This window comes from Aricia agestis, chromosome 11 (assembly GCF_905147365.1).
Source record: "Aricia agestis chromosome 11, ilAriAges1.1, whole genome shotgun sequence".
NCBI classification, from domain to species: domain Eukaryota; kingdom Metazoa; phylum Arthropoda; class Insecta; order Lepidoptera; family Lycaenidae; genus Aricia; species Aricia agestis.
The window spans coordinates 13,487,426-13,514,250 of NC_056416.1; the positions used below are offsets into that span (position 1 = coordinate 13,487,426).

At 36.3% G+C, this 26,825-nt stretch overlaps 1 protein-coding gene across 1 annotated transcript; it reads left to right on the forward strand.

Annotated features, from left to right (window-relative positions):
* Positions 1–1,061: 1,061 nt before the first annotated feature.
* LOC121732041 (protein scarlet-like) lies at positions 1,062–26,566 on the forward strand. The gene is made up of 14 exons (XM_042121801.1): positions 1,062–1,218; positions 9,112–9,298; positions 10,241–10,289; positions 10,381–10,430; positions 10,796–10,932; positions 14,711–14,881; positions 15,189–15,427; positions 16,862–17,057; positions 17,743–17,877; positions 18,508–18,735; positions 20,669–20,804; positions 21,214–21,319; positions 21,946–22,046; positions 26,176–26,566. Exons 1-14 carry the CDS (start codon positions 1,126–1,128, stop codon positions 26,349–26,351), a joined length of 2,004 nt encoding a protein of 667 aa, XP_041977735.1. The 5' UTR covers positions 1,062–1,125; the 3' UTR covers positions 26,352–26,566.
* The last annotated feature ends 259 nt before the right edge of the window (positions 26,567–26,825 follow it).

Sequence of the window (26,825 nt, forward strand, 5' to 3'; positions counted from 1 at the left end):
TGTTTGTCATGCTAGGGTCAATAGAGATGAAGAGACAAACCATCAAACATCGAGAAAATCTGTAGAGTGAGATATCTCGTTGGCGTATGCTAGGCAGGCGGGGTACGCCCATGCTAGATTTTCTTAATAAAATATGTTTACAGCGTCGAATTCAGATGCCGTCAACCTTTTGATAGCAGTCATTAATCGTGAGTTAATGTACAATTCGTAAATTAGTCATTTTCATGAAAAACCAATCAATAATTACAATAAAATTATGGTGCGTTATCACGCTACTAATAGGATCGAAGAAATAGAGGGAAATGTGGAAAAAACGGGGGAAATTATTTGAAAGGGCTTATCTCACGAACTACTGGAGAAATTTTTCTGTTATTTCATATTTGGCACAGAATACAGATAAGAAGTAGACCACGTTAAGGATCATAGGCTATTTTTTGTGGACTAAGTTGTCTGTGAAATATCTAATTTACGCGGCCGAAGCCGCGCGGAACGTCTAGTATTACATACAGTACCTGGATGACCGAGCTTTGCTCGGTATAGCAAACACTCATTGACTTCGTGTTACTTAATAACGCCATCTGCTGGTCGTTAAAACAATTAGTTGCTAACAAAATAGTATTATTATTCGCCAATAGATGTCAGGAAGAGTCATATTTTTCAGTTTATAGATTATCGATAAAACACGAATAAAAAGACATTTTCTGAAAATGATTCCCAGCTAGATCGATTTATCGCCCCCGAAACCCCCTATATACTAAATTTCATGAAAATCGTTGGAGCCGATTCCGAGATTATATATATATATATATATATATATATATATATATATATATATATATATATATATATATATATATATATATATATATATATATATATATACAAGAATTGCTCGATTAAAGATATAAGATAAGATAAGATAGATACGGATCGATTTGATCATTTTTTTGAAATCGGTTAAAAATAATGTCCAAATGAGCCGAGGGTTTATTATCTATGCCGTTCGTCTCTTTCTACGCTCTCTGTCGCGCGCCGTTCATAGCTTGTGGTTAGTCGGCGTTAGTTCTAAACACAGAGAGCGCCATACAAAATGCTACGTGTTTTTGTTTAATTTTCTTTTTTTTTATGATGGTGTGGGCAAACATGAGTGACAGTGAGACGGGATCAGTGCGTAAGGATTCCACGGCATCGACCAATTCGGATTATTCGGAAAATAAAGTAAGTTTTCGTAGCTTTCCCGAAATCGTTTCGAAATTTCGTTTGCTTTAGTAACTTCTTTTAGTTGGTTGATCAAAATACTTTAGCTACTAAAGTATTTTGTACATACTAATATTTATTATTAAAATCTTCATATAAAATCTTATAAAAGTTTTTAGGTTGTAACTTGTATCTGTTTACCTACCTACGCCTACCTAATATCTCATTCGTCTCGGTTTTAGCTCAACTTGTTTATCATATATTTTACGAAATAAACTTTAGGCACAGCTTTAGAATCACGAAATTCGAACTCGCCGGAAGGATATTTCGGATAGTGTGCGGGGTGGCGGTCCGGCGAAATTCAACTGTTTCTGATCAGAATTCGGACAATGTGCGGCCGGGCTTAATGTTTATTGGTACCTATCGAAAAAGTTTTGTTGTGAAAATGTTTTTGCTCTGGAGTGCACGAAAATAAAAAATAAAATCACTGAAACGAAAAAATCTACAAAGTACTCTTTATTCACTTCGCAGTGTTCATGCATTCATGGGATATGATAATTAGTATTCTCTTATTGGAACTTTTTCGGCATAAAAAGCTAAACAACCCTAATGCCTAATTTATCAAAAAAACCTCTTAGTTCTGACTGAACTAAGAGGTTTTTGATAAAATAAGTAGTTGTAGAATGCGATGAGCGGGAACCTAAGCGATATCTACAGGAACTTATTCAGGGTGGTTAGGAGGTGAGCCGGAGGGAGGGGGAGGGGGGGAGGGCGAGAAAGGTCTCAATTTTTGGTTTTTCACCAATAACTAACAAACGATGCGCTGTAGCAAAAATATTCTATTGATGAAATAAAATCTTATTAAATTCTCTATTATTTTGTTGCTATACAGTTTTCCAAATTCTCGTCCATTTTCGAACTACACATTACAATTTAGCTTAGAACAGCAGTACATAGGATGACATTAGAAAGAAAAAAAGTAGAAAATATAATGGAGTTCGATCTTAAAAAATAAGAAAGGGTATAACGGCGGCTAGTTCCAAGAATTCTAATCTTGATATAATTTATAAGAACATCGACATTTAAAAAAGTTGTAAATGTATTCAGTCAGGGTTCCGACTGCTTCGGTGTTTATTACAGATAAAGTAGGGTTCTGTACCTAAAAGATAAATTCGAAAAAAAAAATAGAAGATAAATTACTGACATTACTGGTTCGTCTGTATGTCCATTGTCCAGGCCTGTTTCCAGCCTGCATAATATTATTATATCGTAAGCCGTTCTAGACATGGTTTTACCAGATATTTACAAATTAATTAAGTATTTATTTCTTTTGTGGCTCTACTACTAGGGAATACCTAGATTCTAGAATAAAATTAAATTTTTAAGGGGGATTTTCACTAAAACACAAAGTTGTATTTGTTTAAGTGAAAATCTCTCTTAAAACAATTTGTTTCTTGCTTTAATCCTCATACACTTACTTAAGTTCTTTTAAAAATAACAATTGGATTATATTTTAAAATTAATAAATTTTTATATACCTATGTACTTAAAATAAATTGATTGAAATAAGTGATATAAAACAAAATTATTATAGTCTTGTGTTTTATAAAACTTGAAATTGAAGATAAAACAAAACGGCAAAAAAATATTATAATAAGTACATATTATAAGCATAATAAGTATAAGAAGTGTGTTGTGTTTACTTTGTGTTTACTATTTCGGGAACAAAAGTGACTTTGTGACGTCTTATATGACATTCTGAATGATGAATGATGACTTCACTTGTTGAAATGTCTACGTACTGGCAAAACTATATTATTATATTGCTATTATCATTTATATTAAGTAATTACGCTTTAATGGCATTCCTGCATCGTAGGTATCGCAGACACAATAATATATTTTCAATTGTTATACTGGCAGCCGCCTGCCGCTTGGGGATTGATGGGTTATCAAGCTTTATTAAAACGGTTTCTAATAGTTAGTTCGACAGTAAAAATAAAACATTAAACAACTATAAAAAGTGAAAATAGATCATGTCAATAATATGGTTCTAAAAGTTATGCATACCTAGGACCATTTCCGCAAGTCATAGAATTTGTATCCGCTTGTCAAAATTACACGCCTTCTCTGTCATACTGTATAAGCATTACGCAGAACGAAAGAGAGAACATGATGACCATCCAGGATTAACTAGTACCTACCTAGGCGCAACTAGGTTAGCAATATGCTGTTGTGTCGCGGCTATTCTAAGGTAGGTACGCGGTGCTCCATATCTCATGTTAGTTCTGTGTCTAATAATGAAAACTCCATATTTTTACGTTCTAGAAAATGTAATCTATGCAGTATTACTATCTAAAATAATATGCATTATTATATTATTAGATAGTAATAGTGGTCTAGTAAGTTAATCTGAGGAGAATGGACTGACTTATGGACCACATCCTCAGATAAACATGTGATAGGACATTCAAAACCAAGTTCGGTCTAGCAAGTCATGTTAGGGCTCATAATAGAAACAATCCTTAATTTCTGAGGTCTCCGTTATCGAAATCGATAAGGAGGGCTATTAAATACTTTTTTGGAAGTCTCGAAATTCTGAGCTAATAATAGGAGTTGATAAGGCCAATTTTCACATTTCAGGTATTTTCTTAATTCGTAGATGGCTTAACTTTTTCTTGAATTTAAGATTATTCTGTCCAACGTCGTGCTCTTTCCTGTATATTGAAATCTTTGACGTTTGCATGAGGCCTGCGAGTATGTCGATTTATTATGTAAGGCGAGCGTTATAGGTCGCGCGCTAAATCTGACCGGCTGCGGTGTAACCCGACACCTGCGGCCTTTACTTACACTTTCAAATAACTCCATTCGTACGGTCTGCGGTTTTGTCTGTAGGTCCAAATATTTGGGTATAAAATTTTCAGATCTTTGAATAGGCTATCCGGTACATTTGGTAGAAAAGTCTTCATACAAGAAAACGTTACTCCGACGTATATACGAGTAATATTAACCGTCAGAGTGAGTCTCTGCGGCCTTTGGCTTCGTCGTAGTGGTTAAAGGAAGGTACTTTTGCCGGCCTTTGGTTTTGCAGTTATCGCCGTAGGTAAAAAGTAAAAATGCACCTTCGATTGGCAGAAAATTATTGATCCAAAAAACATGTTTTGTGGGCTCTAACTCTTTTTTACATTTTCCGCGTTTTCCGCCGCCGCCTTTCCACAGTTCCTTAATTCTTTGGGCTTACCGTCTCCTACTTTTGCTACTGCCAATCAACAAGTAATTTTTAGGTGTAACCTAATATTGAATAATATTTTAGGTGAAACTTAAATAGTATGACAGTTAAATAATAATCGGCCAATTACGAGTCGGACTCGCTCACGAAGGGTGCCATACCGTTATTGAGCAAAAATAGGCCAAAAAAAGAGTTTTTTGTATGGGTGCTCCCCTTAATTTTTGTTTCATTTTATTAATTAATAAAGAACACATGTAATCAAGGACTTTGTAAAAATTTCAAGAGCTTGCCAGTTACCATTATTGATATCGAGCAAAAAAGGCCAAAAAATGACGTTTGTTGTATGGGAGCCCCCCTTAAATATTAACTATAATTTGTTTTTTACTATTTTTTGTTATAGCGGCAACAGATATACACAATCTGTAAAAATTTCATAAGTCTAGCTAAAGCGGTTCTTGAGATACAGCCCGGAGACAGACGGACAGACGGACAGAAAAAGGACGATATACTAAATTTAACGACCAGCAGATGGCGATATAGTTAAAACAATTAGTTGCTAATAACATAATAGTAATATTATTCCCCAATAGATGTCAGGAAGAGTCATATTTTTCAGTTTATCGATTATCGATACAAATCACGCATAAAAAGACATTTTCTGAAATAGATTCCTAGCTAGATCGATTTATCGCCCCCAAAACCCCCAATATACAAAATTTCATGAAAATCGTTGGAGGCGATTCCGAGATTCCAAATATATATGTATATATATATGAGCGTTCTGTGTTTGCTATACCGGTCATCCAGGTACTAATAATTTATATGAAACCTTAAAAAGATTTCTATAATAAAAAAATCTTATTTTAATATAAGTAAACTAGTAATATAATTATTTAATTAAGCTCAGAATAAGTTGTAGCAAAGTGTAGCACGTAACACGTAGTGCGTAGCACGTAGCACGTAGCACGTAGCACGTAGCACGTAGCACGTAGCACGTAGCACGTAGCACGTAGCACGTAGCACGTAGCACGTAGCACATAGCTACGTAGCGCGTAGCACGTAGCATGACGTAGCGCGTAGCACGTAGCATGACGTAGCGCGGTGTAGCGTTTGAAGTTGTACCACGTAACACGTTGCGCTTTTTTTACATCTAGTATTTATCATTCTCGTGTCACAGTGTTTGTGCGCAATCTCCTACAAAACGGCTCAAACGATTTTAATTAAAAACGTTTGTCGGGTTAGCAAGTACGTTATCTATCTATAATTTATATAAAAACTAGATGTCCCGCGCGGCTTCGCCCGCGTAAATTAGGAATTTCACCGAAACCGTAAATTTTCGAATAAAAATAGCTATAAATACTCCTTTCACGTGGTCTACTCTATATCTGTGCCAAATATTGCTCCAGTAGTTTTTTTTTTTTAAACGGGCTTTGGCCCACCACACATTCCCACCACTGTATCTCCTGTGTCGCCAGGATTGACAGCGGTATCCAACCACGAAAACCCTTTGATATGATCTCAGGGAGCCCGAGGGACATGCTAAAGCTGTCTTGGGACCCGCAACGAAATTAATCAGAAGAAAATAGGAGGAGTAGGAAGAATTCCAGATTCCCTCCCCATATAAAGCGGGAGACAGCACAAGGTTGCAGTGACCGAAAGTCAAAGAACTGGAAGGGGGAAGCACCACGGGAATAAACGTTAATAATAATAGTGACTACTACGCTATAGCTAAATTAATTTATTGTGTTAGACTGTTGCCAGTAATAATTGTGACAAAAACGCTTGAAGGCACGGAAGTTCCTAGCGCTGTCCACGAGATCACCGTAGTATGCGACACCAGATGTACAGAGTAGGTTGTTTAGCATTGTAGTTCTTTCGTCCTGCCAGAGACTGCACTCCCAGAGAACATGATGAGCTGTTTGTTCAAACATGTTGCCTTCGGTCGAGCACTCGCACATGGGTGATGCTACTAGATTAAATCCGTAGAGTTTGGCCTTAAAATTTCCATGACCGGTCAGGAATTGAGAAACGCAGTGATCAATATCCATCCAATGTTTGGATAGCCGTTCACGAATATTAGGGAAAAAATTATAAAGATGTCGCCCTTTGGTGGAACAGTCCCATCGCGTCTGCCATTCGGAGATTAGGCTTTGCAAAGAGTTTTCTAAAGGTTCAAACAATCTTGCTATTTTAATTTTATCCCGAGCGCTTAAAAAAAACGGGTTGTCAATGTTTTTATTATGATAGTACATTGTCGCACGACGCTGAATCTCAAGGTCCACGGGTAAAACTCCGGCTAGCACGGGCAAGGCTTCGGTGCTTGTGGTTCTGTAAGCTTTGCACAAGAATATAAGAGCAAGACGTTGGCTTTGTAGCAACTTGCGACGAGCCGCGCCGATAGTTGCTCTGTCGGCCCACACGGGGGCCCCGTAGCAAATGCTGCCAAGGTAAGTAGCAGTGTAAATTAATTTTAAGGTTTTGAATGAGAGGCCCCATGTCGACGTAGATATTTTGGTAAAGGAGTAAAAGTTGCGTTTCGCTTTCTCACCGGTTTGAATTATATGTTCTAAAAATGTAAATTTATTTTCTAAGTAAAAACCAAGATAACAGAGTGACTGTTTGCGTTTAACGTTAATATTGCCAAGTGCTCCAGTAGTTCGTGAGATAAACCCTTTCTAATATTTTCCCCGTTTTTACCACATTTTCCTGAGTTTCTTCGGTCGTATTAGTCTTAGCGTGATACTCGTAATATAATATAGCCTATAGCCTTACTCGATAAATGAGATATTTAACAGTGAAATAAGTTTTTAAATCGGATCTGTAGTTCCTGAGATTAGCGCAGTCAAGCAAACATACTCTTCAGGTTTATAATTATATTAAGTATAGATTTTTTAAAATTATCGTTTGACAAACTCGAGCCTCGATCTTAAAAACTATGAAAAGGCTCATAATCATGGGACGATGCATGGTATAATATTATGGTAGTGATGATGATGATGATGTTGAATGTAATTTGCATAGTAGCATATGCTTTCCGTTCTTAAAACAACGCCGATACTCCCAAACTTGTATCTATAAAGAATCAGGAGTTCTCTCAGCACCTTCCGAATCACGGTATACCAGGTATACCTCGGTGCAAAATCTTACTTGTTTGTAGCATATGCTTAGAATACTTCTCACGAAACCGAAGTCACCACATGTTTCCCTATAAATTTTGAGGAGTTCCCTCGATTACTTATGAATCCTTCATCAGATCACCATTTTTGTGAATATAATACCAAATTGGGATGATACCCTACATACCAAAAGAAAAATTTGAAAATCGGTTAACAAACGGCGGAGTAATCGTTGAACATAAGAAAACAAACATAACACCTCCCCCATTTTGAAAGTCGGTTAAAATTGTAGCCTATGTATTTGTAAAATGTCGGTTAAAATTGTTGCCCTGATGTATAAGCTATATTATTGTAAAGTTTCATTAAAATCCGTTAAGTAGTTTTTGCGTGAAAGAGTAACAAACATCCATACATCCACACATCCACACATCCATACATCTATACATCCAAACAAACTTTCGCCTTTATAATATTAGTAGGACTAGCAGGATGGATTTTCAATTGTGTTAGTAGGTAACGCTAAAACTCGGAAAGGGCTGAGCGGATTGGGCTAATTTTCCAGTCCAGGCTTCCCTGGACTTCTACGAATATTTTAAGACTTTTTAAAGTGATAAGAAGTTCACCGGGACAGCTAGTATGAAATAATATTATGATTTATGCCATACCAAGTATTGCGTTTCTTTTGTATTTCGGACATTTTGTTCACAGGCTGGTTGACCGAGCCGCACTGAAACTTTAAAAAAATCGTATCAGATCGTTTGCAATCGTTAGATCAAAACCATAAGCAAATATTTATGCCAGGTTCCTATAGGAACCATCATTTTATAATTTATTGTTTGTAAAATCAGAGAATTTGATTCATAGCCAGCTAGCGGACCTGCGTAATTTGGTCACGTTTGTCAAATCCAGCCGACAGATCACAATTAACGTTGAATTAGACGTGATCTGACCAAATGCAGACGTTGGTCTGTCAACTGCCTAGGAGTCAATTTCCTCGATGGTACATCATAAACACAGTCATCATTATCGTATTACTAGCTTTTGCCCGCGGCTTCGCTTGCGTTGAAAAGTATTATCATTAATTCAACAAGCCCCATACGGTCACCGGTGAGCGAGACACAATAAAAATTCAATTGTGTCTCGTTTTTCCACGATCGACGGGTATCAGATAGGTCAGATATCAGAGTCTCAGTCCGGTCGGTTTAAAATTGACAAAGTTTCATACAAACTTTCATCTCCTATTTGACCGAGCTTTGCTCGGTATTCGATAAAACACGAATAAAATGACATTTTCTAAAAATGATTCCTAGCTAGATCGATTTATCGCCCCCGAAACCCCCTATATACTAAATTTCATAAAAATCGTTGGAGCCGATTCCGAGATTCCAATTATATATTATATACAAGAATATTGCTCGTTTAAAGATATAAGATTTAGATGTAGTTTTACCTATTTAACCCATCAATCCCCAAGCGGCACCCGGCTGTCGCATAACAATTGAAAATTGTAATCTGCGATCTGCGATTCCCACGATCGAAGATTTAATTATAAAGTATTTTCATCACCAGGAGCTGTCATCGAACATCCTATACGTGGACAGCGGGTTGACATGGCCGAAGGGGGACCCTGTGCATGGGGAGTTGGAGGAGGTCCTCGGTTCCACCCCATCATCACGGCCCTGCTCGCTCGTGTGGAGAGACGTCACGGTACACATCAAACTCAAGGATGGGAAGCTAAAACGGCTGGTTAACAGTGGTAAGAACTTTGTCATCTCAAAATATTCGAAACTAGCTGGTGCCCGCGACTTCGTCCGCGTTAGCATAGTAGATCACGTCCCAAGTATTATTTTTCAAAAATATTCAATGTACAGAATTGACTTTTTTATTATTTTATTAAGTATATTATGTATCTGAGATGACTTTGTTGGTTCCTATATTTTGTTATAAGGAGAAATAAGACGCAATACAAACGCCATGACGCCATTTCGTTATAAGTATCAGAGTCAGACCCATGATGATTTGCGACTCCGTTATGTTTAAAGCACAATTTTCAGGAAGGGGGAGGGGGGTTTGAGAAAGGTTGAAGAAACGACCGGTGCCGAAGCTCGCTGTATATTAAACAAACGACACTCGAAATCTGTATAGATAAGACAGAAAAGCTCGTAGCACGGCAAGGAGTGGAGATAGAAACAAAGTGTAAAGGAGAAATTTGTAGGAAATTTTATGAGATTTCATTATGTACTGAATTTTTTTTCTCTACAACGCACCGTTTTAGCGATATGAGTAAAAAACTAAAAATATTGAAACTTGAGCCCCTCCCCCCCACCCTAGGCGATATCGTTATAATACCGTGTTGAGCCGACCTCTAAGTAATATTCGTGCCAAATTTTATCAGACAAACAGACAAAAATTCTAAAAACTATATTTTTGGTTTCCATATCGATTGTAGATCACGTCCCAAGTATTATTTTTCAAAAATATTCAATGTACAGATAAATTTAGCTGATGGTTTTTATTGCCCAAGTTTGAGTGCATTCTGAAGACCACATCCTAGTGACTAACAATTGTAACCTAGTGGTCATAGGAAGAGACTTTCTTGCCCAAAACCAATGTAAAAACTATCTCAATAATCTACATCTAAAGTCTATTTAGATAAATTGAATAAAGGGTCATTGATTATTCTATGTTTTTGTTACAGTTAGTGGTATAGCCAAGCCAGGCACACTGGTCGCCCTAATGGGACCTAGGTAAATATTTTTCTAAGTTATTTATTTGATATGTAAGATAAATTAAAAAGCCTTTAGTGTCTCTTAAAAACTTAAACAATACTTTTTGCAGCGGCGCTGGAAAAACTACTCTCATGTCAGCTTTGGCTCATAGAAACCCAGGTAATATTATTTCCTTTCATTTAATTTAAATGTTATGTGCTAATATAATATTTAACGACCAATCAATCAATTGTTAATAACCATACCCTAAAGTAACAGCAGAACTAATCCCAGACGGTGTATAATTTCATCGAATCAACCAAAGGCTATACTAGAATACCTAAATCTCAGCCACTTACTTTCGTCATAAAGTAGGCAACGCCAAAAAGAGGCTGAGGATTTCACACAAGCAGACATAGCCGTGTGTATGCATGTTTTTATACTTACCTCTTAACTTCTGGCCCTATTTCAATCAATTCAAGTAAGTCTCGCATCCATAGGCTTTTTACGTAGTTAAGTACAGTTTTAACTTTTCTTATCATCAGCTGGCACCATAGTGGATGGTGACATCGCGATGAACGGCACGAAGGTGGGAGAGTTCATGCACCGGGAGAGCGGCTACATGCACCAGGACGATCTGTTCGTCGACAACCTCACCGTCATAGAGCATCTCAGTGTCATGGTGAGTGTCACCAGAACTGACATAAGGTTCTTTAGTGTCACGATGAGTCCAGAAACACGATGATTGCCTTATTGCATTATTAAGTCGTAGCGTGGCGTACGTTTATTAAATCGTAAAGTGCGTATATTATCTCTGAGTGTAACATACATAATATCGCGTCATTGTAGTGGGCGAATCCGCGAAACAGTGTGTGCGGCTAAAATTGACTTATTCCTATCTTCCAACATAGCCATTATAGCCATCCACCACCCAAGTTACAGAATTTTACCTTCAAACCTACTTCAGTTTGGATAGTGGACATATTTACGTATTTTACATAAATATTATCGCCGGCAGAAATAATTTCCAAGGGGTGCAGATTGTAGTTTTTCTTTCTTTTCTTTTCTTTTTACTTTTTACGAACAACAGTGACTGTCTATTTACGTCAACAGAATACAATTTTTAGAGCCGAAACATTACGAACTATCTTTGTACGGCATGGTAATAACTAATAAGGTTACAAAATGCTTTTTCCCGAAATTCCTAAATCCTAAGGGGTGCAAGTGCACCACCTGGCACCTGCCGGCGCCCATGAGTTTTCTGTCTGTAAAGTGCGACGAAAAGAATCTTTGCCCGGAGCAGCTAAATAGCTAGGATCGGGCCACAGAATTGCAAATATAAGGAATTATAATACTGTGTTCGGGATAGCCATCTAGATTCTAGATGCCTATTAAACATTTTTAAATTAGGTCCAAGTTTTCAGTAGCTACGAGTATAAAGTACAACATAACTTACTTTTTGAGTGTCACTGCCTCTTAAGTTGTGAGTCAATTCAGGCTGCTAATTTGTTCTGCTACGACTACGCCATGTAGAGATTACTCGTAACTCGTAACTTAGTACGAGATTAACTTAATACCTCGATCGTGGGAATCGCAGACACAAAAGAATATAGACATTCAATTGTTATGCAGCACCCGGGTGCCGCTTAGGAGTTGATGGGTTAAGAGAGTAAGCTACGAGAAATTTTCCGATTTGGCTTAGTTCGGAGTAAACTGAAAATAATATTTTTTGTGCGCATATAATTTTATTTATTATAATAGTAGAAACGTTACGTTATTATGTCATATTTCAACTAATATTGGTCACTCAATAAATGTAGAACGATCGGTTAAACTCTACAAAAATACTTTAAAAGTACACATTTTTATAATTATTTTATTTTGTACTTCTTGCTTTCACAATTAAATTATCAAAAGCACAGAATTGTGCATTTAAATAATTCTTATTTTACTTTTTCTATAGAACCAATCGTCATTATTTTATTTCTCCATTTTTTTTAATATTAATGGAAATTAAATTTTAATTTCCATATACTTCGTTGCTGTGTCGGTTTTGATTGTAATACTAAACTGGTTCTGTCGCATATATTTACATAATATTAATAGATTTAAATGGAGGGTTCCAAAAAATATTTTAAGTGGATATTCAAATGGTATTAACATAACATTTAAACTTATTTTAGGGTATCGTAAGCAACTTTCAATAGTATTTTATTATTTTGCTCGTAAGCAAAATAATAAAATACTATTGAAAGTTGCTGATGAATAATTTTTGTTTGCTTATTTTTTTTGTTATACGGAACCCTCAACATCGAATCGAACTGCGGCGCGTGCGGGGAAATCTGCGTTCACCTTCAAATTGATCAAAGGAAAATACCTATGAGGAAAATAATAATATCCCAATTATTATACGATACTAAACATATTAGTTATATACAAATACGTAACATCATAAAATTATAATTATAAATAGATTCGCCTAATTTAGGCGAGCAATTAATTCTTTAAAGGGTAAAACAAGATTGAAGATTCCAATAATAAGTTAGAATTATTGTACATTACCCATTGTATTAAAGTTTTGTTAAAGGGTTCTTTTGTTATAAAATTATAATTGATTTTATAAATTGTACGTATAAGGGATAACTGCAAGGGCAGATAGGCATAGGGCCTGTCTGATATAATTTAATATACCTATTTTAGTAAAAAGTCTGATTATCCGAAAGAAATAATTATATTATCTTGAAATTGTTGACTTGTGGAGCCTTTTATAAATAAAAGAAAAAGTTTCATTAAACTTCGAAGTTTGAACTGCACAAACAACGCAAATACGAGAATAATCTTAGAGAATTAACTACCATGATGTATTTTTGTTGTAGATATACATTAATAGTTATTTTTTAAATATTTAACTTCCATGACGTATATTACTTTTTAAAACGTGAAAACTATGCGAGTTCTAAAGGGTTTTCATAGTAGTTATAACAAAAATTGTTGAATAAATTGTTCGTCCATTAATTTTAATGTTACCACTTAGTGAAATATAGTTTTTCCTCGATCCGTGCCGTAACATGAGATGTCATAAATAAAGATTTTATTCTTAAAAATAGTAGGCATTTTCATCGAACTTTAATAATAATGCTTAAATATTCTGTCGATACTTTGATAATCAAGATAAGATCTCCATATCTTTATTGATAATGATCTCTATATCTTTATTGATAAAGTTATCTTGTATTGGGTGTTACTATTAGCTTTGATGATTACTGAGATAAGGGAGATGAGCATAAAAGATAAAAAATATATTTTTATTTAAAAAACGTTTTATAAAATATACACTTTTTGAATGTCGGTACTACGATATCTACCACTGGTCGGGAACTAGCGAGAAGAACCGGAAGATAAGATAATAAGAATGATGCTCAGTGATCCATTATTATTTATTAGTAATTAAGGTGTTATATGAATACTGCTACTTTCACAGCGAACACTATAATATAGTTTTGTTACACCCTGTATAATTGTAACCCAACAACAATACACCGTAGGCCGTAACCACCGGCTGGACGGATCTCCAAACGTTTTAGGACGTTATTGATTAGTGGTAAAACAATTAGTATACCTTCAATGGGCGGATTAGGAGTGTCGAATGGCGACACCAAAAGCCAGCGGCCCGGTATAAAGCCAGGATTGTGCTTAATAACGCTATACACATTGATCGAATTAGATTTGTTACGTTTAATAGACCGAAAGTAATGAAATATCAGTTCTTCACTTTTTGCCCCAGTTTTCATGGATAGGCGCCATGTGGTCGTAAATCAATATGGACTGTTTTACTTTCTAACTTTATAAATAAACGGTTTATTTGTCTGTTAGTGTTAACAGCTTGTTAAAATGTTAACACTAACAGACATGTCTCTTTCATTCATAAGAAAAAAACGAAGGAGGTAACGTGATACTAATTCAAACGTTAACTTTAATACTTCGTTGGTGAAAAGTGGGGCTTAATCTTGATTGTATTAATGCGTGTCTTTGTAGAATACCTAACCATAATATAAGGGGGCAAACGAGCAAACGGGTCACCTAATGGGAAGCAACTTCCGTCGCCCATGGACCCTCGCAGCCTCAGAAGAGCTGCAGGTGCGTTGCCTGCCTTTTAAGAGGGAATAGGGTAATAGGGCAGGGTAGGGATGGGAAGGGAAGGGAAGGGAATAGGGGAGGGTAGGGAAGGGAATAGGGTAGAGGATTGGGCTTCCGGTAAACTCACTCACTCGGCGAAACACAGTGCAAGCGCTGTTTCACGCCGGTTTTCTGTGAGAAAGTGGTATTATACGGTCGAGCCGGCCCATTCGTGCCGAAGCATGCCAATAGCTCTGAAGTATAGAGGTGTACACTGTACATGCTTAATCTGACGTCTACTGGGACTGTTGGCGATGCCTAATGCTGTTACAAATGTTGTTTAGGCCCGACTTCGGATGGACAGGCGCACGACGTCAGTGGCCCGGAAGAGAAGGATCAACCAGCTGCTCCGCCAACTCTCGTTGTACGGCACGCGGCATACACGCATTGGTGGGCTGGACGGCACCAAGACTCTGTCGGGAGGAGAGAGGAAACGGTTGTCTTTTGCTACAGAGGTGAGTTTTTTTAGCGTATATATTACTATACTATCAGATAATTGATTTATTACCTACGACATTTTAATCTGAGAGTTCTATGACCTGATATAACCCGACGGTATAACGTAAGCCACATTTCTCTGACGGTACATACGTAAGCGTACATTATAAAGCGATAATTAAAACAATACATATTTTGATTACTTAGAACCTTTTAAAAGTTTGAAAAAGGATTAGGCCTGTTTAACATTGGCCCTAACCTACCCGATATTAATATACCTTACATTTTAACTGAAATAGACGATGCAATCTTCTCATGTTTTAGCTCCTAACAAATCCGGGTCTCCTGTTCTGTGACGAGCCAACGACTGGTCTGGATTCATCGTCTGCCCAAAAGCTGATGATGCTCCTCCGAGCCAATGCCGTCCAGGGCAAGACGGTGATATGCACGATCCACCAGCCTTCCTCGGAGCTGATGGCCATGTTTGACAAGCTGGTGCTGTTGGCAGAAGGCAGAGTAGCATATGCGGGAGACTCAAATGGAGCTTTGGAGTTTTTCGAAAGGTAAGAATTAACTTTTCATTGTATGGATGAAATTGATTCAGAGGCAGATGGAGGACCAATTTTTTTGGTTGGATTATATCAAGTTAATGTAATATGGTATCATTCGGATGGGCTTGATATAACCCAACCAAAAAACATTCGTTCACCATGTGCTTAAAAATCAATTTCTCTGATAGTATAAGTACCTAGTATATTATTGATCGATGGTTGCAGTTTCAATGGTGAATGTGAAAGTTTGAAACCAAATTCTAGGTGAATATCATGGTCAAGAACAATGTCATGAAATCGATACCCGTGTTACGATTAGCAATTCACCATAGTGAATGCGTGAGACTATTTCAACACTTCCGACAAGTGGTTAGACAATTTTAGGGTCAAATTTTGTTTTTAAGTCCAGCACTGTTTCTATTTACCTCTTTCAAGAAAAAGTTGATGATTATTCCTTTTTTGATTATGGTCTAAGTTGTTTACTAATAGAAACGCATAAAATGATGCAGTTGCATACGATCGATTAGAAGATCTAGGGTAATGGTTGACCCTAATAGAACTTCCTGAGTCCAGTCTGGAGCACCCAAGGTCTCGGCTAAGTACTGACTGGAGTACTACAATGTTGTTGGTGATTAAGACTTGAGATTAATGGTCCTTGTTATAAAATATTATTTCTAAATTGGAGCTGATTGTACTAAAGCCACTAGGATACAGCGTAAACACTTAATAAAGAATCCATAAAGAACCATCCAGTGATCCTGGCGCCTGCTACTACATATAAAGACGTGAGTGGAAGAACACGATTACATTGTGTAACGAACGGACATTTACTCATTTTTTCCCTTATAATTGGGACAAACCTTGTAACTTATCTACATCATCACCTGGCTAATGTATCTGGCTACACATAAAATGCACAGTTTTTTTATTTGAACTAGCTGTTGCCCGCGACTTCGTCCGCGACAACATAGTATAATAACAAAGATGGATAGTCCGCTAACAAATATGAAAAAAGTAAAATATAACCTCCTTTTTGGAAGTCGGTTAAAAAGTAGCCTAAGTTACACCTTACTACATCAGCTATCTACCAAAAAAAGTCCCGGCAAAATAGCTCCAGCCGTTTTAGAGATTAGCCGGAACAAACAGACAGACAGACAGACAGACAGACAGACAGACATACAGACAAAAATTGTAAAAAATGTTGTTTTGGTGTATGTATCGTATATAGATTCATATACATGTAGTAAAAAACGGTTCTTTCAATATTATAAACAGACACTCCAATTTTATTTATATGTTCATACATCGACCACAATCAATCTTAAAATCTGGTCTCCGTAGCATAGGCATCAAACATCCGAACTCATAAACATTAAGAAAAGACGTTAAAATATAAGCCACAGACGTTAAAATATAATCTTGTTACACAAATTCTGTTGTTCTTAGCCTCGGCTACCACTGCCCAGTGACGTACAACCCGACGGACTATTTCATGAAGGTCCTGGCTCTGACGCCGGGCTCGGAGATGGCCTCCCGGCACGCCATCAAGAGCGTCTGCGACAGGTTCGCCGTCAGTGATGCTGCCAAGGAGCTGGACATGGAAATACACCTGGAGTTCCATCTGATGGATCATGAGGATGAGGTAAGGAATAAAATAAAAATTGTTTTATTTCTGAGTTTTGAATCAAATCTTTTCAGAAAGTTTACGTGATTACTTACCAGCGGTTCGGGAACTAACCTGGCGAGAAGAACCGGCGTAAGAAACTCGTAATATTAAAGAATAGCTATATGAAGGTGATATATTATATACAAGGTATAACAAAACGAAGTGATTAGGCAATTTAGGGTGTGTATGTGTTCCTTGTATAGAGTTCACTGTAAAAGTAGCAGAGGTGAAAGAGCTTTTATTGTGATTTGTATGGGCAAGCACCCGAATCATGAATTTTCTCATACAAAAGTTAAAAAAGGTACTCTTTCAGCGCTCCTACTTTTTAGCGAATTCAATACAGGGAACTCATACACACCCGAAAGTATTATCACCTAGTTTTGTAACACCTTGTATATCAAAGAGACAAAGATTTAACTGGAGTTATAAGAATCCGTAAGACTAAGGGCCTGTTTCACCACTTCCTGATAAGTGCCGGTTAATAGCCGGATAGCCTATTCACTACTTAACTTGATAGATAGAGTATGGAGAATCTATCAAAAAGTTGTGGATAGCCTATCCGGCACTTTATCAGGAAGTATTGAAACAGGCTCTAAGATTTAAAAAAAAACATGATAATATGATGATTGTAAAGCTAAAGCAAGAAATATATTTGTTGCAGGAATCAAGACGACTAAAGAAGAACGACTACAAGTCTCCATTCTTTTTCACTAAACTAATTTGGTTAATCTATAGGTATCTTTTAATTGTGGTTCGGGATCCCCGGATTCAAACCATTAGGATATTCCAAAAATTGGTAAGTGCTTAACCATTGTTTAAACAAGGTTTAACAAAACGTGAGAATACTAATTTAAGGGCTTATTTATATTTAGGGGTTTATTTATGTAGGCGCTATATTATATAATATATATTATATAGCGCCTATATAATATAGGGGCGCCCCCTACATAGGGGCCATACAGTTTGCTGTGAAAGTAGCAGCGCTGAAAGAGTAGGTAACTTATTTTTCACCTTTTCATGGAAAAATACATAACGCAGCGCTTGCCTATACAAATCACAAAAATGCTCTTTCAGCGATGCTACTTTCACAATGAACTCTATGTAAGGGACGCATACACACCCTAAAGCAGCCTTTCAAAAAGTGGGCGATAACGCCCCCTTGTGGGCGCTGAAGGTCTACATGGTGGCGGTGTGGGATCCAGGAAAAAATGGGGGCGTTGAGTAGAGGCTTGGGGGGTGATGTATTTCATCTGCATGCATTGAAAAATGAAACTATGGGAGCGCTAAAACATAATTTGTTCTCAAAGTAGGCAGTAGACAAAATACGTTTGGGAACCTCTGCTTTAAAGCATTGTGACTTAGTTTTGTTACACCCTGCAGAATAGTATTCGTTGACTAGGTTGGTGAAACTTTCCAATTATTTCAGGCAATAGCTACAACGGCGGGATTATGTTTCATCGGCTCAATTAGGATGACGCAGGCTGGCATCCAGGATGTGCAGGGGGCTATCTTCGTGATAGTCGCCGAGAACACGTTTATCCCCATGTACTCCGTGCTGCACATGTTCCCGGAGGAGTTCCCCATGCTACATCGGGAGCTCAGCGCGGGGCTGTATACTACGCCCGTGTATTATATCGCGAGGATGATCGCTCTTGTGAGTATATAACATGTATTTTTAAGAGCCTATGCTATCCCACTGCTAAGCAAATGCCTCCCCCAAGCTTTTCATCTCGCTCTAACGCCACCGTTATAGGCCAACCTGGCTTGTATAGTGTGCTGCGGCCGCGGCGTTAGGAGGAGGGGGGGCTAGACAGAGATAATTTTGCATTTATAATATTATATATTAATTAAATTAGTAGTATGGATAATTTATACCCCGTGTGTAGGACCTGATTGAAAGTATATTAAATATTTCAATATGGGCTCCGCGTTTATACACCAACATAATATTGTTTTATTGTTGATTCTAGGATAGTAATATGAAAGGCTCAAAGTCTATTCTAAATTCTTTATTCTAATACACTATTCTAGCTTTTATATGTAACAGGCGTAATATTTTGCAAAAGATATATTTTAAGTTTTAAGGTAATTTTTTGGGAAATATTATATTATTTAAATGTAACATAATATTGGCTGTAACATTTTGAGTCTTTGTCATTCATTAAAAGTGGTTATTGATTGATCTATTTCTATGCTAATAAAAATTTTAAATATATCTACAAGAAAATAACAATATGCACAAGTGCCATATTTTATAGTCACATAATTTCCAATATTTTTAAAGGCATAATATTCTTTTTATTAATAAATGCAAATTAGCTTTTCATACTGAATAATTAAAATTTCCGAATTAGAGTAGGTATGTCTTTAATTTTTGTTCTGACACGTTTACATAAACAGACTTTGATCGGTGACCTGAAATATCCATAGTTTTTAGGGTTCCGTACCCAAAGAGTAAAAACGGGACCCTATTACTAAGACTTCGATGTCTGTCCGTCTGTCCGCCTGTCTGTGTGTCTCCAGGCTGTAACTCAAGAACCGCTATAGCTAGACTTCTGAAATTTTCACAGATTGTGTAAGTACGAAGTAGATCTGTTGCTGCTATAACAACAAATACTAAAAACAAAATAAATTAAATATTTAAGGGGGCTCCCATACAACAAACGTGATTTTTTTGCTATTTTTTGCTCGACATCAATAACTGCAATGCATAGGGCATAGGTACTTGAAATATTCACGAAATACTCAGTTCTATTTGTACTTTAATAATCAATAGTAATATTAAAATAAATTAAACAGTAGTAACAGGGGGCCCATACAAAAAAATAATTTTCAGCCTATTTTTGCTCTATTGTGGTACGGATAACGGAACGCTTCGTGCGCGAGTCTAACTCGCACTTGGCCGATTTTTTCCATATTCCTTCATCTTTTTACACCCAAAGCACAAACAAGGAAACAAGCAGATGCCATATTTGTTTCTAGAGAACTAATCTCGTTTCGTTCCACTTTCAACATTTGTGTGACATTTAACTTTTTCTAAAGTAATTTGAATATTTTATTTGCGCATACCTACCTAATTGAAAAACGTGTTGTCTAATGTCTTGACATAAAGACCCATTCCAAGCGGCCTGTTTAGTTACTTCTGCTTTCATTAAAAGATGTGACTTGAAATACTTCTTTATGCCACTCAATTTTCTTACATAATGTCCCCTTTTATTAAATCTGCCAGTCTGGCTCGTTTACTCCTATTACGGGAAAGTCTCAATTCTCTCTTGTTTTCAATCGATTCTTCTATTTTCTCACCTTTTTTGTTATTGAACTGTCGTGTTAGCTGTTTCTCTTTGATCATTTCCGACTCGAAAATGTCTCATACAATTGGGTCTAATTAGTTCACATCACTCCTTATTCCACACCATTAGTTTCAACTACTATAATTATTATTTGACTTATCACTCCTTATTTTACACCATTAGTTCCAACTACCATAATAGTTTCTTTTTTCACATTATCTATTCCACTTACCCCTTATACTGCTACTTTCTCATCATCTGCCACTTCAGTTTCTTACACTCTGCCTTCTGTTTCAGCTGCCAGGTCTGCTGGTGGAGCCGACGCTGTTCACGCTGGTGGTGTACTGGCTGGCCAACCTCAAAGCCACGCTCTACTCTCTCAGCCTCACCGTCTTCGTCGCGATACTGGTGCTCAACGTCGCCGTTGCTTGTGGTAAGCTTAGATACAATTGACTGATTAACTAGATTGTTTGAGAAGTCGCACACAACTACCGGCTACCACCACGTTAAAAATATTCCGCGATAATCGTGCATTTTCCCGTATGTTCTTTCCTTGGTCTTGTCTATGCCAGAGTACATCAAAATCAGACCAGTAGCAGCCCAGTGTATAAACGGGACCAAATTACTAAGACTTCGCTGCCTCTTCATCTGTCAGATATCCCAGGACGGCCAGGACCTGCGATAGGACAGCTGAAATGCTCACAAATTATGATTTCTGTTTATGCCGCTATAACAACATTTATTAAAAAACAAAATAAAATTAATATGTAAAGAAAGCTCCCGTACAACAAACGTTTTTTTTAAATAGTACCTAATTTAACTGTAATACTAAACTGTTTCAGGATCATTCTTCTCGTGTGCGTTCGGGTCGATGCCGGTTGCCATCGCGTACCTGGTGCCCTTCGATTACTCCCTCATGATCACATCGGGACTGTTCATCAAGCTGAGGTAAGATATAATATATTATATTCAGTTGATGACTGCATATTTAAATAAATCACATCACAATATCGTCAAAATATCTTTAGCGTTATAAAATTGAATTTAAAAAAGTTTTTCAAGCGGAGTTTCAAAATCCTAATGAATTATGAAACCCCATAATTTAAGGATTGTTAATACTTTTGTACGTGCAGATAGTCTAGAGCCTGAGAAAGGACATAGGCTACTTTTTAACTGGACAAAAGGGTTGTAAGGGTAATGGGAGGTCAAAGTTTATAAGAAATTTTTAGGAATGGTCTAAAAAAATTTGGGTGGCTTTGAAATTTGACTTAAATATTGTTTATTTAAAAGAACGAAATATGTGCACAGCGGTTTTTGGGTATTTTGATTTGAAGGGGGGAATGGGGGAGGGGGTCAATGGTTTTACGAAGCTTTGATATTTGACACTAATTTTGTTTAGTAGATGGATTTTGAGGAAACTTAGCAGTATGTAGCCTACATTAGTGCCCATTTTATCTCGGCATTCCCACGGAAACAGGAAAGGAGTAGGGGCAAAAGTTAGTATATCATAAAAAAAACTTTATTGTCACTTTGATAAAATCAGCGAGTTTCAAAATTAATAATTTGAATTTCAGCTCAATCCCGAAGTACATCTCGTGGATCCGTCACGTGTCCTGGCTGATGTACTCCACCGAGGCCATCAGCATCCTGCAGTGGAAGGGGGTGCAGAATATATGTAAGACATACATATTTTAACTAGATTATACAGATTTGGGTGCAAGAAAATGCCACGAGGCATTAAACCCGCCTTTGTACCATCGAGAAAATTGATTCCTAGGCAGTTGACATAGACCAACGTCATTTGGTCGGATCATGTCAATTCAATGTTAATTTTGATCCATCGGCTAGGTTTGACATAACGCGACCAAACTACGTAGGTCCCCCATCCGCCTAGGAATCAACAACGTGCCAAAAGTTTTAAATAAATAAATATATGCCGATTTTCACCAATCGTATCCTAACGCTAAGGGTCCTCTTGAAGCCATTAAGGATTCCTAAAGATTCTACCAATGCTTCTGTGACACCACTGCCACCTAAGTGGTTACTCTCTAATACATCATCATCATCATCTAATAAAGTCATTATTACGCAGCTTATACCTCTTCAAGGACAAAATGTCTGTCGTGTGACTTTCCCAATGTTTAAAACAAAGACTCTGCAGCTAATACTCAGAGGTATAATTCATTTGAAGAAACAATGGCGTTGTGAAGAACATTCAATATTAAGGTCTACCTTCCTAGAAAGTGGCAGGTAGCGGCGCTACGGGCTATTCCAACAAAAACAGGTCAAGCAGGTGTTGACGTGTTTTTGGGCATGTTCGGTTCAGAGTTTATTACAATAGGCACCTCCATTTGTAACTTTATTGTTAAAGTAATATTTAATGACTGCAAGGTTCATTCAACTTTTTAAAGCTTTCAAAGGTATATTTATATTTCTCGTGAAGGTACCTTGTAATTAAATTTTTGAAATGGATGAGAAGAGATCCAAAATGTGGACGTTTGTATTACTTGAAAATCATTAGGTACTTGTCTCGGCTGTCTGTTGACTGTTATTACCTACTTATTTAGTTACAAATATGACTTAAAACCGATTGAGATAAATTTTGGTATGAAGTTTTGAATTACTTTAAAAGAGGGGAAACGACATATGCTAAGTACTCACATACGGTTTTGCTCGATAGTTTTACTCCGAATCGAAGGAAATGACATATTTGACATATTTAATTCCATCGAGGCCGGCTCGAAGCGAGCCTTCGAGCTGTCAGTTTTGCGGTCCACACGGTGGTTATTGCTCGATTTGGAGTAAAACTATCAACCAAAACCGTATGTGAGTACGGTACTTAGCATTAAAACAGTTTTGTTGTGAAAAAAATTACAGTCTCGCGCGATAACCGAATTTTGCCACCAGCCGCACAAGTCACAACAGAGTTGCGGGTACGAGTATCTACTAGTATTCTCATAGTTCTGTGTGTAAGAACTAATAGTCTAAGCGATAAGTTGAGAATGGCGAAATATAGAGATAAGGGTCATAAAAATACGTGCGATAGCTCATTAGATTCGGGAAGACGTCTAGAAAAATTTTTCGGAAGCTTGTTGAATCAGTCTTGTTCGCAACGTCATTGCGTTCGCATGTTAGTCGAATATTACTACTAATTTTATGTTCTACCCGAAATGGTACTTAAAAAGTGCTTAACGTGTAATAAAACCGTGACTAAAAAATTACCTGGATTAGAATGCAGTAGATGTGAAAAGATAGTTCATGCAAATCCAGCCTGTGTGAAACTAACCAACAAACAGCTTCATCCTCTACGTAATTCCCCTGGGATCGAGTGTAGTTGTGACGACTGCCGAAAACATCTCTCGCGCAGATCTTTCTACATGATTCCAGACGAAGATGATGATGAGGAGGAGGATGTCGAAACGGGAACCAACCAGAGCATCGATACCCGTATGTGAGTAAACATCGTAAACTCGCGATTGACATAACCTAAGAAGTTAAAAAAGCCATAAAAGAGGAGTTTGGCGGTATTGTGGCGTCACTGGAATTTTTAAGTGATCAATTAAGTAATTTGGAGCAGTCTTTTAAAAATCAGGACAAAAAAATCAAAGATCTCGAGAACAAAAACCAAGATCTACAGAACAAAAATAAAAATCTCGAATTGAGGGTAGCTACTCAAGAACAAAATATGCAGAAACTTGAACAAAAGGCACTGTCTACTACTTTAGAGGTTTGCGGAATTCCAGAAGTTGATTATAAAAACCTAAACACTACCCTTGATGACCTAGCCATGAAACTGGAAGTGAGCAGCTCGGATATTCAAGCGGCAAAATGCTTGCCAAATAAAAATGAGAAGCCTGGAATGATTCTCCTAGACATAAAGTCCAAAGAAGCTTCTAAGAAGTGGTTAGCGGCCGGTAACGAAAAACGTCTCACAGCTGGTTTATTAAACACTAACGTACCTAAAGTAAACAGGATACCCGTATATTTATCAGAGAAGCCCTAACAAAGCATACCAAGACTATTTTGTATCAAGCTAAAACAAAATTAAAACCATCCTTTGAGTTTGTATGGTGTAAAGAGGGTATTGTATTTGCCAGAAAAACTAATAACAGTAAAATCTATCTTATTCGCTCACTTTGTGAAATTGCGCAAATTGAAAAAGAAATTACTAACAAAAAATCGTCCTAAGTGATAGCACTTAGGACGATTTTTTGTTAGTAATTTCTTTTACACAGGGTGTTCAAACAAAAAAGTACTTTAATTTTAAGCATTATTATGAGGAACTTAAAAAAATAAACTGGACAGAAACAACATGGTAAATTGGAGTGAAACCTAATAAGTACAACAAAACAAAAATTTCGAAAATCGGTTCACAAACGGCGGAGTAATCGTTGAACATACACAAATAAAAAAAAATAAAAAAAAAATATATCCACAGCCGAACATATAACCTCCTCCTTTTTGGAAGTCGATTAAAAAATCTGAACTTTTTTATATTCTTTTTCTGAAACTCCTAAAAAATACAAAAATAACGATGTAAAACAAAGTGTAGAAAAATTTTTTTTTGAAAAGGTGCAATAAAAATCGAAAAAAAAAAAATTTCTGCACTTTGTTGTACATATCGTTGTTTTTGTATTTTTTAGGAGATTCAGAAAAATAATATAAAAAAGTTCAATTTTTTTTTAACAAATTGTTAAGTTAATAAACAATGAAATTGTTGATAAAAAAATTCTAAACTAATAATTTAAACAATTGAACTATTAGAAAAACGATTATAAACAATAAAATATTGAAATTTGATTTGAAAAATTAAAAAAATTGTTTCTAAAAATCATAATATTTTCAGGAGAATAAGAAAATAATTTTTTAAAAGCATCGAAATAGTCCATTGGTTTAATAAATTTTTTATTAGCATATGGCGGAAAAAATTTTTTTTTTAGTTAATACATGTCCTTCATTGATATGAAAACAATTACGTGATAATAAATGATAGGTACAACATTTTTTTGACAATATTACTTGGATTTCTAGTTTTTTGTTCAAGTTAAAAAATTATTATAAACAAAGTATTAAATTTTTTTTAACTTTTATGGCGTGATCTTGTTAAATATGTTTATATCAAGGGCTCCACGAAGTGAAAAATTTTACGAAAATTATTTAAGATTTTATTTAAAGTACAATGAGGACAGAAGTTCGAAAAAATTTCGTTAGTTAACATTTGTCTAGTTTGTTGAAAAATTAACTTGAAGTTAAATTTCCAACGGGAGCAAATTCTTTGAATCGTTTGGAATACACCATAAGTTTTTGAAATTTTTAAATTAATATTTAATACCTTTAACAAAATAATCAGTGTAACGTGCTCGGTTTTGAAGCCGCGCGCGCTACCTAAAAATGCCGCGCGGAGGCTTACTTTCAGCGTTAAATTAGAATTATAAATAATAGAGATAGAATTCGGGAAGTTGGGAGTTTTCTTATGGAAATTTCCTCTTCTTTAAGAATCTTTTTTTGAAACTTCTTAAATGTTAATAGTTTCGGAGTTTTTAACAAAAAACGTAATACCATTTTTTGGCAACCTAATTTGCTTATAACTTTTGCAATTTTTTGTATGCTAATACACGCTTCCGATACATTTTTCTAGACGTCTTACCGAATCTAATGAGCTATCGCACGTATTTTTATGACCCTTATCTCTATATTTCGCCATTCTCAACTTATCGCTTAGACTATAAGAAGGAATTGAAATTAGGACTTGAAATAAATCGGTTCCTATATTTTAGATATTTTATAATATTTTTTGTTCGCAGCGTGCACGATGTTAGACGAAGGCGCGCCTTGCATCAGCACTGGGGAGGAAGTCTTGGAGGTATACGACTTCGACATGGGCCACCTTTGGACAGACATCACCGCGTTATTCATACTATATTTCTCCTTCCATCTGCTAGCGCTCATAGCGTTAAAGTATAGGACCAGAAGAAAATGATTTCTATGTTTGATTTACGCTATGTAGCTGCGAAGACGTGATGTTTAGATTCATTATTCGCAAGACATTGTTTTAGGTTTGATGAACGTTTTTTTTATTCACGGTAGCCTCAGTTTCTCATAAGGGTTAACGTCTCTACGATCAAATATTTTTAAGTTTTTTATATTCTACTTATGAAAATGTTGATGTAATTATTATGTTTTAATGCTTGATAAATAAATAAATGCCGTTTTATTTTTGTTTATACCTTGGTACAGATACCCTCTCAGCGAGCGAAAGTAATGTAATATTATGTCGTGTCAAACGGCTGTCATATTAGATATGTGCATAGATATTATGTATGAAAGTTCTGTCTGTCTGTCTGTCTCCAGGCTGTAACTCAAGAACGGTAATAGCTAGAGAGTTGAAATTTTCACGGGTTATGTATATCTGTTGCCGCTATAACAACAAATACTTAAAAACAAAATAAAATTA

Bases quoted from the DNA above. Each gene is read 5' to 3' on its own strand.
- LOC121732041 (XM_042121801.1), top strand. From the start codon at position 1,126: ATGATGGTGTGGGCAAACATGAGTGACAGTGAGACGGGATCAGTGCGT. The intron at 1,219-9,111 runs GTAAGTTTTCGT...TTTCATCACCAG, and splicing joins CGGATTATTCGGAAAATAAA to GAGCTGTCATCGAACATCCT. The intron at 9,299-10,240 runs GTAAGAACTTTG...TTTTTGTTACAG, and splicing joins AAAACGGCTGGTTAACAGTG to TTAGTGGTATAGCCAAGCCA.